This window comes from Thermobia domestica, chromosome 9 (assembly GCF_964235325.1).
Source record: "Thermobia domestica chromosome 9, izTheDome1.hap1.1, whole genome shotgun sequence".
NCBI lineage: Eukaryota > Metazoa > Arthropoda > Insecta > Zygentoma > Lepismatidae > Thermobia > Thermobia domestica.
Window position 1 is genome coordinate 40,169,673 of NC_137462.1, and position 13,673 is coordinate 40,183,345.

At 36.9% G+C, this 13,673-nt stretch overlaps 1 protein-coding gene across 1 annotated transcript in view; it reads left to right on the plus strand.

Annotated features, from left to right (window-relative positions):
• Positions 1-13,673, plus strand: part of LOC145660795 (putative fatty acyl-CoA reductase CG5065) — a 75,583-nt gene that overhangs the window by 39,172 nt on the left and 22,738 nt on the right. Inside the window, exon 3 of the mRNA XM_081726204.1 lies at positions 9,872-10,017. Coding sequence (XP_081582330.1) covers positions 9,872-10,017 — 146 coding nt within the window. The remainder of the gene's footprint in view (positions 1-9,871; positions 10,018-13,673) is intronic.

The following is a 13,673-nucleotide window of genomic DNA, read 5'->3' on the forward strand; positions in this document are numbered from 1 at the left end:
CTATAGCACATTGGAGTAGCATGTATGTAAAACGTTAGTGTGATACAGTGAGTAAATTGACAATAATATGATAGATAACAGTATATTTTGCTGTATACTACATATCATCATTATCATCAAAGATATTCTGCTATTTGGCAGGTCTTTTCCCGCAACTGAGAAGCTTCTATGCTCCACCGTCTTTCGCTTCGTCGTCAATTTCGACTTTTCTTGTTTTGATATCGTCCATTAATTGTAGTCTCCTTCGCCCCCACCCTCGGTTTCCTGCCATTATACCCTCTTGCACATCTCTCATGATACGATTCCTTCTTGACCAATGTCCCAACCAGTATCTCTTCCTCTGCTTAATAATATTTAAAATTGTTCTTGTCTACCCCATCATTTTAAGGCAGTCTCATTCGTTCTCCGCTCGCTCCAGCTAATTCTTTCCACTCTTGTTCACACCCACATTTCGAAAGCTTCCGGCTGTTTTTAATCACTTTTACGTAACGTACACGTTTGTGATCCATAGAGTATAATACTCCACCAAAAACATTTTATGAACTTTTTTCTCAATTCTTTATTCAATGTCTCACAAAATAATATTTTCTTCCTCCTAAAGTTTCTTTCTCCATTCTTATTCCTGCTTTTATTTCACGTTCATACTTCATATCACCAGTAATAATACCAAACAGGTCTCAAAAACTAGTCACTTGTTCTATTTTTCTCTTTCTACTTCTAAATTTGGCACCTGCCGCTTTGTTCTAATCACCATGGCTTTTGTCTTTTCACGTATATTTTCATCCCAAATTTCTTCACAAACCTACTCAAGTTTTGCAATATCTTATTGATTTTCTAATCAGATTCTGCAAAAAGTGCCATATCATCTGTAAACCGTATATACCTAATCATTGTACCTTCTACTGAAATGCTGTCTTCATTATGTAGGCTCTTTTTCATTATCTTTTGTAGATAGATATTAAATAATGTTGGCAAGAGACAGCATCCCTGTCGAACTGCCGTTTCAATCGCACCCTCCTCTGTATTTTTTCCCCAGCTCTAATACTTGCTTGTTCATTCATACATACATTTCTTATGAGCTTTCAATTTTTCCGTTCCAATCCAACCCTCCTTAGAACTTCCAACAACAATTCCCAATTCACGCGGTCAAATCCCTTGTCTAGATCAATAAATACGACATACACCTCTGTTCCTTTTTCAATAAACCTTTTACTGATTACCGTTAATAATCAAATTGCATCTCTTGTGCCCTTACCTCTCCTGAATCCAAAATGTTCCTCCTGAACTTTTTCATTTTTCTTTCACATAATCCTCGGTTCAGAATTCGAAGCAAATTTTTTTCTGCATGATATATGAGACAAGTAGTTCTATAATCCTTACATGTCTTCGGGTTCGATTTCTTAGCCATTGGTATCGTGATCGTCTTTAGGAAGTCTTTTGGCCACTCTCCTGTTTCATGTATTTCATTGCAGAGTGGGAACTATTCATTCTTGAACCTCTCTCCCACATTCTTAATGAAATCAATTGCCATATTATCTTTTCCGGTTGCCTTTCTATTCCTAATCTCGAATATAGTTTTTTCATACTCATCCAGAATACTGAACCCTTTACCATCCTTGCCTACTTCATTTTTTACTTCAACATTTAGGCTACAAGTTCTCTCCTTCCTACTCTCATATACGCTCTCAACATATTCTTTCCATCTTGCTAATACTTCACTTCTCTCGCGGACTACTTTCCCATTCTTATTTTCTTCTGCCATCGTAATACTCCCTTGTTGCCTCCAAAGTTCTATAGATTTCACCTCCTCGTACCTTTTCTCATATTTCACAACTGTTTCCAAATCTTCTATGTCTTCGCGTTTTCTTTGGTAAAATTCTTCCATTCCTCTGTCTGTTTCCCTTCGAAATTCGTTATTTAACTTCCTGTATATCTTTCTGCCCTCTTCCGTATCAACCTGTTTCCACGTTTTCCTTTTCCTCATCTCTTGCAACAACTGTTCTGTAACTCATGGTTTCTTAGCCTGTTACTCCTCCTACTTCCTGATGTATGCAGAGTTTAATATGCTTCCACCGTCTATTACTACCTGCACCTATCATTTCCTTGTTTGAGTATTTTCTTCGAATTTCTCAACGAAAAGGTTTCTTAATTTCTCATTATTCAACTTTTTTGTATTCAGCAACTTGTAGCTTACTTTTCTTCTGCCTACATTTTTCAGCTAAATATTTACTTCGGCCTGCACAACATTATGATCAGAGAAAATGTCAGTGCCAGGAAGAATCTTTGCGTTCTTCAAGCTATTCCGATACCTCTCGTGAATCATAAGATTCCCCGTCTATTGAGGATTTCCTTGTATATCTTATTCTCTTGTGCTGATTGAACCACGTGTTTCCAATTACTAGGGAATTCTGTTTACATAAATTGACCAGTCCGTCCTCTCATTTCTTTCGCCTAAACCATATTTGCCCACGACACTACCTTCCTGTTTTTCTTCCACAACTTCGTTAAAATGTCCAATTACAATCACGCATGCAGCCCTCTTCTTCCTGTCTATAATTTATTCTATTTTCTCATAATTTTCCTCTACTTCTTTAATTGTATGCTAAGTCGTCGGTGTGTATGTTTCTATCACTACTAGGTCTTTCTTTTTACTTTTAAGTCTTAACATCGCAACTCTACCTTCAACACATTCAACATTCACTACCTTCTCTTTTAAGCGCTTACCAAAGAAAATGGTAAGCATTGTCTTTGGTATTCCTACACCAGTATGACCACCCTTTTCATTACTTGAGTAAAACATTCTATATCCTTCGCTGTTCAACACCCCATTACCATCCCATCTAACTTCCCAAACTCCTACCTAATCTAGTTTATTTTTTGTCATTTCTTCTTTAAGATTTTCTAATTTTCGTTCCTGTAATACGGTGCGTACGTCCCATGTCCCTATCCTAAACCTTAAGCTCTTGCACGTTTTCCTTTCCCTATCTTTCTTCCCCAAATTATTACTTTCTTGTCCAATAGTCCTTTGAAATCCACCCCCCTTCCGGAGATGTGAATGGGGGATATTTTAACTGCGGAACTATATTTTGACCTGCGAAATACCACTGTACATATGTTCTCTTTCTGCTGTCAGCAAACTAGGGGAAAATAGTGTTGGTTTCCCGTTGCCTTCCACTCCGTAGTATCCCAGTCGTTGAAGTCACTAATATACCAATCACTATTTCACCAACTTGGCTACTGGGGAACAGCTGCCTTCTCCCAGAATACTCTTTGTCTGGAGACTCTATTTAGGCCAATACGGGAAACGTGACCCTTCTAGTAGTGCCCTACCGCGGAAATAGTTCTAAATGTTTACTGTAGCACGCAATCCTCCCAACCCAACACCTAAGTGTCGTCGTAAAGGTGGGGTTTATCACTTTATAAGTTATTTAGAATATCTGGTCATAAAATTTAAGCTTTGGAATGAGATTCAAATAAAAATATTAAAGGTGAAATATGTCCAAAATGACCAAATGACCAAATGACCAAAATGACCAAATGCAATTCCCAGTAGTTTCATATCGTACGTATTTCATTAAATTGATTTTCAAACAACACTGCACCTATTAAAAGTGTTTAATACACCTATTTTTGTTGTTCTTAACAGTACGTATAAAAACAAGACTATGCCTATCAGAACAAAATTCAAAATATCATTGAAAACTATTTTCCGGTATTAGATTCTAATTATATGTATATGTTCCACGGGACTTCAGTAGTAGCTCAGTGGTAGAGCGTTCACCTCTCGTGCTTGGGGTTCCGGGTTCGATCCCAGCCCCCGCCAAGTGAACTTTGTGGTGGACAAATACCGTGTGCGTGGGTTTCCTCGGGGTTCTCCTGTTTCCTCCCACTTTCTTCATTCTACCATTTCATTCATTACTCATCATCACCGTCTCTTTTAGCCTCACCGGCATAACCGTGGGAAGCAAAACTCAAAGATTTCATTTTTTCCCTATGTATATGACGACATTTCGCCTCTGTGTCATCCAAGTCATGGGCCTATCGGCTCACACCGGATATGTCTGGGTCACTAAGTCGCTCTGTGTCGTGGATCCGTTGCATTATTTACATACCATAACGTAGTCATGCCAGAAAAACAATACTTTGCAAGCTCTTGATTATCATAGGCTAAAACGAAAATGTCGTAATTAACTCTCCGTCAGCCGAAATAGAAACAAACCGCAGCTTGAAATTTACATTATCGTCAAATAAGCTACCTGAGCTGTAACAACTTTTTAAAAATTTCCTTTGGTCCTGCACTTTCCTGGATTCTGTTGGTGAATATTTAAGTGTCTACGCTCATGCACCTAATAATCACTTGAGACATTGAAGTTGAAACGCTTGCGATGGTAGTCTTAATATAGTATGGATATAAGTTTTGGTTCGCTTTCAGCGTCCAGGTTTTCTGAGACAAGTATGTAGAAAGACCCCTCTCAAATAACACAATGAAACGAAAAATTTGTAATACGTCTGCAGGTATACTTTAAAACGGATTCATTGCAAGGATACAAACTTGAAAGATTTCAAGATCTTACAACCTTGTTTCCAATTTTAGTTTCGTGAAAGTATGTAATGACGTCAGAAACAAAGAAATCATGTTAGTTTTCATATGCTCTATGAGATGATCTATTAGATTTTCAAGTGATGTTCTAGATCGTACAACACAGTCCAATTTTAAGACATTGAATGACTTTTTCTTTTTCTTTACTCTTTTATAGGAAAGTCTATTTCATGGAATAAACACGAAGGACCGAACTAATTATGTGGATGTGTTATGCCAAGTATAGAACTTGAATTATTTCTTAATTAAAAATGTTGTAAATTATGTGAAATGTAACTACTGCTATGTTCATCGCGAAGAGTTGGTTACAAAGATGACGCTACAATGAATAAGAAAGAACGTGATCTAAAAGTTAAGATTATAAAATTTATCAAATCTCGATTCTTGAACACCAAATATTCTCAAAATTATGTGAAAATACTGAAAACTGGTATACGCAATTACTTTTGCATGCATTAGCGCATTGGCTATTAGTAGGAAATATTTTGCACGATTCTTTGAGTTAAGAAATGAAGTAAGACTATTTAGAATAGATGGCAATTTTTCATGTAATCAGTTAAATAATTTATTTCGTTGTATCTGGCAGATTTAGTAGATAATTTTGCACATTCTACATATCCATCATTTTACAAGTCTTCAAGATATTTTTGACGTTGGATACAGGATTAAGGCAGCACTTCTAAAATTCGTTTGTGGGCAAGTCGAGGAGAAAGTGATTGCCTCATCACCTTCCTACAATTGAAGTCATTTATGAATACCACTGTTGAAGGATTTCCACAATAAGTTTAACATGCCATCGTTCAGTACCTGATTCATTCAGCGCCTAATTTCAAAATATTCAATTTTCCATCAGATTCTGATAATTCATTGGTACGAAATCCTATCGAGTATGGCGTGACACAATTAAAAATTTTGTAGACGACCAAAATTAGCTAAAGTATCTATTGAAGCTTTCCTGGGGACGTATTGTGAACAGGTCTTCTCGGGCTAGCAGTCAGGTAAATACTGTTAAATCTTGCAACGTTTCGAGGGCTGACATTGTCCTCATCTTCAGGCGAATATGATGGTGGAATGGAGTGTATGGAATATATATTCTCATGTATGTATGATTGGACTCTTCTGATCGGTGGTTGAAATGGTGGCTTCTGATTAGTGCTTGAAATGGCGGGATATGATTGGTGTCCATGTTTAATCAGTTGGAATCCTGTGTCTCTGTTAAGGTTCGTTTTTTCTTCCAACGATACAGCAGATGAAATCCGTCAGGAATCCAGCGTGGTCCTGAAAAGAGCCGTCATGCCCAGACCAAACATTAGCAAAGCCGAATGGATCGCACTTAAAGCATTAAGAGAAGACGCAAGTATCACTATTCTACCAGCTGACAAAGGAAACATCACTGTAGTGCTTCCCACAGATGTCTATCAAGAGAAGATTTCACAGTTACTTCGAGATCCAGCATATAGCACCTTGTCACGAGATTTAACATCTGCAGTAGAAAGAAGAACAGCCTCACTACTAAAGAAGTCGGGACTGGACGAAGATACACGCAATTAACTTACACCACACTGCAGCATACCTCCGAGACTATATGGCTTACCAAAAATACATAAAGCAGGGATACCCCCGAGACCAATTGTTAGTGCAATAGGAAGCCCAACCTACTCTTTGGCCAAGTATCTTACAACATTACTCCAACCATACATGGGCAAGTGTGAACACCATGTGAAAAACTCAACAGAGTTTGTAAAAAACCTGAAGACGATGAAGATCTCTCCACCTGCAGTAGCCAATTTTTATATGGAGCACTTTGAACATGAAGCACTGAAGAAAGCACCATTTGCACCCACACATTTCTATAGATATGTTGATGACACCTTCACCATCTGGCCACATGGACGCGACTCCTTACAGGAATTCCTGCAGCATCTCAATAACCAGCATCCGAATATTAAATTCACGATGGAAGTTGAACAAGATGGACGTCTACCATTTCTTGACATCTCCATATAGAGAAGACCAGATGGCAGCCTAGGCCATAGGGTATACAGGAAACCAACACATACAGATTTATATCTGAACGCAAATAGTTTCCATCACAAAGCTCAACGGCTTGGAGTTCTCAACACTTTAGCACGTAGAGCATTCTCCATCTCCGACAAGGATTGTTTAATAGAGGAACTCGATCACCTTCGCAGCACCATGCTACAGAATGGATACTCAATGCGAGACATAAATATGGCCCTGAAAAGACCAGAACGAAGGACACTGGCAACAAGGACAAAAGTGCAGAACAAACCGTGAATGAAGAACGGAAGAACACAATCTGCCTCCCATACACCGGGAACACTTCTGGAAAGCTCAACAGACTATTTGCCAGGTGCAACATCAGGACAATACACAAACCTCCAGTAAAAATAAAAAAAAACTTAATACGATCAACCAAAGACGATCTGGGCCTCCGAACTCCTGGAGTTGACCGCATTCCATGTGAATGTGGTAAGTCATATATTGGACAAACAGGACGAACCATTGAAGCCAGATGCAAAGAACACAACAGTTACATCAGACTAAACCAACCAGAAAAATCAAGACAGGCTGAACATAGCATCAAACAGCAACATAAGATTTTGTTCACAGATGCCGAAATAATAGCAAAATGCTCAAGAGTTTGGGACAGGAGGATAAAAGAAACCGTTGCAATCACACAAGAAAAAACGAACCTTAACAGAGACACAGGATTCCAACTGAGTAAAACATGGACACCAATCATATCCCGCCATTTCAAGCACCAATCAGAAGCCGCCATTTCAACCACCAATCAGAAGAGTCCAATCATACATACATGATATACATATATATACCATACATATATATTCCATACACTCCATTGCACCATCATATTCGCCTGAAGATGAGGACGATGTCAGCCCTCGAAACGTTGCAAGATATCACAGTATTTACCTGGCTGCTAGCCCGAGAAGACCTATTCACGAAATTAGCTAGTTAATAGTACTTGTAATGACTTCTTTAAAATAACCTGACCAGTTTCGGGTGAATGTATTAGCAGAGTATAAGAAAATAGGAGAAAAGACATTGAAATATACACCTACTTTCCAATTATTTCCAATAGTTCAAACATCCAATTACTTTCCCGTTTGTGTGAGAAGATTTACCTTTAGAAACACTTACTCATTTAATGGCAGTGTGCACTAAACCGAGCAAACGGTGATAAAATAAAATGGGAAAAATCTCTTATTTCCAAAAAGGACAAGTAGTTTGCACTTGGTTATGTGCTGTAGGCGTGACAAAAGTGAGAAGTTTGTTGAATGTATCACACGGGACTGTGTCCAAAGTGATAATGGCATATAAAATTTACGGCGAAATCACCTAAGTAAAGAGAAACTGTAATCAGAAGTAAACCATTAATGTTAGGTCCTGTTAAGTATTGAAACGGTTTGTTACTCAGAACCGTCGTGCTTCTGAAATTCAAGTGACGGACGAACTCAAGTAATAAGTGCAATAGCCCGCGTAGATAATCACAGTTCATCAGTTACGTGACACGGTCATACAGAATCTAATTGCAGGACGAAATCAATAATATTGGATTTGATTATTATGAATTGGAAATCAATGATAATGGACTGGAGCTTGACTCAATGATCCCGCGAGCATGTAACACTGACTGCTGAAGTCTGGAAACTTGTCATATGGTCTGATGAGTCATCGTTCATCTTATTCTAAACCCCGGATCGTGTTTATGTGGCGGACACACAAAGGAGCGTATTAGTTATTTATTCATCGACAAAACAAGGGTTACTGCAAAATTACAGTACCTACGCATAATACTTGAATATATAATGCTAAATTATAATGATACTAATAGTTGAATTCAAAATATTAAATTGTAATGATACTGATATACTTGAATATAGAATATTAAATTAAACAAATAAATTTTCTTTGACACTTTACAAAATATTCAGTATTACTTTTTTGAATAACTTTATAGAACAATTAAATATATGTACATCTTTATAACTTTTGCTGCTTTTATTGTATGTAACACAAATTCACCATGTAGGTGACATATCTTGTGCATTTGTAAGTGCCTTCCTGCAGTAGAACAGGCCACTATTTTCCGTGGCTGTTTTGAAGGATGGAACTGGATCAATATCTGTGTAACTATGTCTGTACAGTCTATTTTGTTGTGCAGATGTCTGTGTAAGAAAATGAGGTCCTTCAACTTCCATCTTTGTTCAAGTGTATGACGTGTAAAGTTACCAAGTAAATTGTAAAATTCGGTTCTTTTGTATGTAAGAAAACGTAAGAATGTGCTTGTATCTGCTCGAATTTTTGACTATGTGATTTCACAGGTGTTCCAAAAACTCAGTGTTTAGATCTTACGTAAGAAAAGTAAAGCGTTTTCAGAGTTATTATTCGTAAATTCTTTGGTGTTTCTATAAGCGTCATTGATGATATTCACTACATTATACGAAAAGTATTTTTTGTCAAATATATACCTAGATCTTTAATAGTATCTATTTTTCCAAACTTGTTCCATTGATCAATTAAGTGAAACGTTTTTTCACGTCTGTTGTATGTCATGGTTTTGCACGTATTAATATGTACTTCAAGTCTGTTACTAGTACACCATTTTAGTATATTAGTCAGATCCTGTTGCAAGTTCAGACACTCATATATAGATTTCACATTTACGGATATTTTAAAATAATCTGCAAAGAGTACTTTATGAGATTTATGAATATAACATGGCAGATCATTAATAAATGATCAAAAAGAAGCCCAATATTAGGTTCCTGAGGCGCTCCGCAATTTATACGAAAGGTTTTGGTTTTATGTGCTTTATACAGAACAATTTGTCTACGTACATCTGCATAATATTTAAAAAATATCAAAGGAGACTAAAATTGAACGTGGTATCTTCATATTTTTCTCTATGTTCTGGCTGTCCAATGTACAGTATGTTAACCAAATTCTCGTGAGTTAGATAAAGGCCTGAAAGTTTTCGCAGATGTTTTACACAACCTTCCAAATGAATTATTTTTAAAAATTGTTGTTTGTTAATTTGCAAATATCACACTTTCATATAGTTTCTACAACTGACGATTCAACTTAAGTAATTCTGATGTTATCAAATTCAAGTCGTTCCGCTATATATTATCTAAAACTCTTATTTTCTTTGATTGATATGAATAAACATTTAGATTTACTGACAACTTAACATCTTACTGTATTATTTACATTATTTTTTAGGCATTTGTTCATGTGTCGACTGCTTATTCTAACTGCGACAGGTGTACGATAGATGAAGTTTTGTATCCACTGAAAATTTCACTGGAGGAAGTGGAAGAAATGGTATTTAGAATGAACAGTACTGAGATGGATAAAGAAATGTCGAGGTAAGATTAAAATATTTGTCCACCTCAGTTCTACCAGAGAAAAAAATTCCATTTGTTTGATATTTTACAGATAGATTTTCAAACTACAAAGACGTGAAATTGCAGTTTAATATTCCATCTGAATGACAATAATTTCCATTAGTAATCGAAGATGCCGGTTAACTCATACATTTGAAACTTTAGAAAAAATGTAATCTTCCAGTTTTACATCCGATGGTTATACCATGTAGGCTAAAGGAGACGGTGATGATGAGAATAAATGAAAGGGTAGACTGACCAAAATGAGAGTAAACAGATCCCCGAGAAAAATTCACACACATGGTTTATATCAACCACAAATCTCACCTGATGCGTGCTGAGATAGACCTAAAGTACCAGAGGTAAACGCCCCAACATTGAGTCACCATACCTTTGTAACTTTAGAGAAGTAATCTATTTAAGAGCACCTTAGTCGTTAGCCAGTTAGCATATGCACCTTTGGTATGGGAGACCCGGTTCTATTCCTGCCGGGAGCTCATGTGATTCGGATTTCACGTTAATCAGTAGGTCCCGTCTCATATAGCCTCGCTACTGAAAGAGACGTTAAGCCCAAAACAACTAAACTCAATATATTTTAATATTATGTTTGACACATCTTTGCATGTGGGTTCCTGTCACCACGACATAGCGCATCCTCAGGTTGCAGATCGAGGAGGAGGCCTTTAGATATAGAGGTTAGCTGCGAATATACTGAATAAGCAGTCTCGAACCGACGACAAGGAGTGACCCTCCAGCTTGGGGGTTTGGGTGAGGCTAACAACCTTATACTGTAAAAAAAACACTTATTCAGAAGCTTTTATAGAAGCCTCGGACCAGGACTGATAACTTGGCACGACCTCAGCAAAATAAAATGGACATGAGATTTGGAACATACAATATTAGAAGTCTTTATAGGGCAGGCCTGTTAAAATCATTAACGAATGAGTTCGAGAAATACAGGATGGACCTAGTTGAGTTGAGTTTTGAATTTAGCGTCCCGTTAAGCAGCGAGGCTATATGAGACATGAACCTACTGATTAAGGTGGAATCCGAACCACATAAGCTCCCGCCGGGAATCGAATTCGGATCTCCAGCGCCAAAGGAGGATGGACCTAGTAGGAGTTCAGGAAGTTAGGTGGGAAGGAAACGGAACTGTGAATTCCGGAACTTTTCCATTCGTTTACGGGGAAAGCAATAAAAATCACCAATTAAGAACAGGATTTTTCGTTCACAACGAATAATAGTAGCAATTAAGCGGGCTGAATTTGTTAATGATAGACTTTCTCTTATTACTCTTAAGGGTTAGTGGTGCGATATAATTGTTTTAAATATGCATGTCCCAACATAGGATAAGGATGACGATATAAAAAACAGTTTTTACGAAGAAGTGGAACGGATATTTGACCAACTACGGCAATGTCATATGAAAATTCTATTAAGGGACTTCAATGCGAAGGTAGAAGGAGAGGATATTTTCAAACCGATTATAGGGAATGAAAGTCTGCATAAGGAATGTAATGACAACGGTGTTAGACTCGTGAACTTTGCAACATCCAAAAACATTATAAAGATACTTAGACCTTACTAGACGGAAAAACACAATCAAATAGATCATAGATAGTAGATAGTAGTTTTAGTAGATAGAAGAAGACAATCTAGCATAATTGATGTTCGGTCGTTTAGAGAAGCTGATTTTGTTACTGATCACTTCCTGGTAAGAGCGATAATAAGTAAGAGGTTATAATTAAATAAAGGAAATATTCAGTGTCTAAAAACGGAGATATTTAATTTAAAGAAGAGATCTAGATAAGAGAAGAATACCAAATTGAAGTTTCGAATATATTCTCGGTTTTAGAAGATTCGGAGTGCATTAGTGTTAAGGATACTTGGATTGAAATTGGAGATAGCATTAAAATTGCAGCAAACGAAAAAATAGGACACGCGGGGATACGTAGGAACAAACCATGGTTCGACCAGGAATGCATTCAACTAGTGAAGAAAAGAAAACACGCAAAATTAGTTGGCTACAAAATCCGAATGAAATAACTACACAAAATTTCGTAGACATCAGGAGAGAAACTTCCAAGAAGTTTAGAACAAAGTAACGCGATTTTTTGTAAGCTAAAATTAAGGAACTTCAAGATAACAGTAAAAATATAAACATACAAGACATGTATGTATAAGAGGATCAACGAATTTAAGAAAGGCAATCAATGTCGTACCTATATATTAAGAAAGCTGACAGAACAGTTCTCACAGACAGAAATTGCATCTTAAATAGATGGAAAGATTTCTTTGATGAATTGCTTACCACGGAGCAAAAAATTAATGTGTGTGAAGAAAGGAAAATGCACACCGTAGAACAGCATATCTCAGAACCTAAACGAATAGAAGTAGAAATGCTTATAAAGAAATTAAAGAAACACAAACCTCCGGGAGTAGACGAAATTCCGGCCGAGTTAATTTTAGCTGGAGGCAAAAACGTGTAGAACAAGATGCACAAACTCATCCTTCTTATCTAGAACAAGGAAAAATTGCAAGTAGAGTAAAAAGAATCAATCATTGTTCCAATTCACAAGAAATATGACAAGATCGATAGTAATAACTATCGAGGCATTTCTCTTCTGTCAACATCCTGTAAAATCCTCTCAAACATTCTATTAGAGAGATTAATCCCATACGCAGATGAAATTGTTGGAGATTATCAGTGCGGATTTTGACGAAATCGTTCAACTATCGACCAAATATTTACCATTCGGCAAATACTCGAAAGGAAGTGGGAATACAATACCCCGGTACATCAACTATTTATTGATTTTAGACAGCTCACGACTCGGTTAGAAGAGAAGCATTGTACAACATTCTTACAGAATTTGGAATACCGAAAAAGCTAATTAAGTTAATTAAGATATGTTTAAATGAATCCCAAAGTAAAGTCCGGGTAGGAATTTTTTTTGTCTACGAGCTTTCACGTTGAGAACGGCCAGGAACAAGGAGATGCGTTGTCGCCATTATTATTACACTTTCCTCTGGAATACACTATAAGGAAAATCAAAGATAGCAACCAGGGCCTAGAGTTGAACGGTATTCACCAGGTTATGGCATATGCTGATGATGTAAATTTAATAGGGGATGATAGGAGAACAATAGAAAGAAATGCAGAGATCTTATTAAACGCCTACAGGGACATGGGTTTAGAAGTAAATGCAGAGAAAACTAAATACATGGAAGTGCGTCGGGACCGTAATACAGCAAATTATGGATGCGTTAAAATATTATAAATAATACTTTTGATAAAGTGAATACTTTCAAATATCTAGGATTAATATTAACAAACGAAAACCATATTCTCTAAGATATAAAATATCGACTAAAAACACGGAATTCGTGTTATTATTCAATTTAAAATCTCTTGTCGTCGCGAATTCTGTCGAGAAATTTGAAGCTTAAAATATATAAAACGTTAATCATACCTGTTGTTTAATTGCTTGCGAAACATGGGCGCTTACTCTGAGGGAAGGGCACAGACTGAAAGTGTTTGAGAACAAGATCCTCAGATGAATATTCGGATCCAAGAGGAACGGGAATGGTGAATGGCGGGAACTTCATAACGAGGAACTACATAATTTATACGGTCT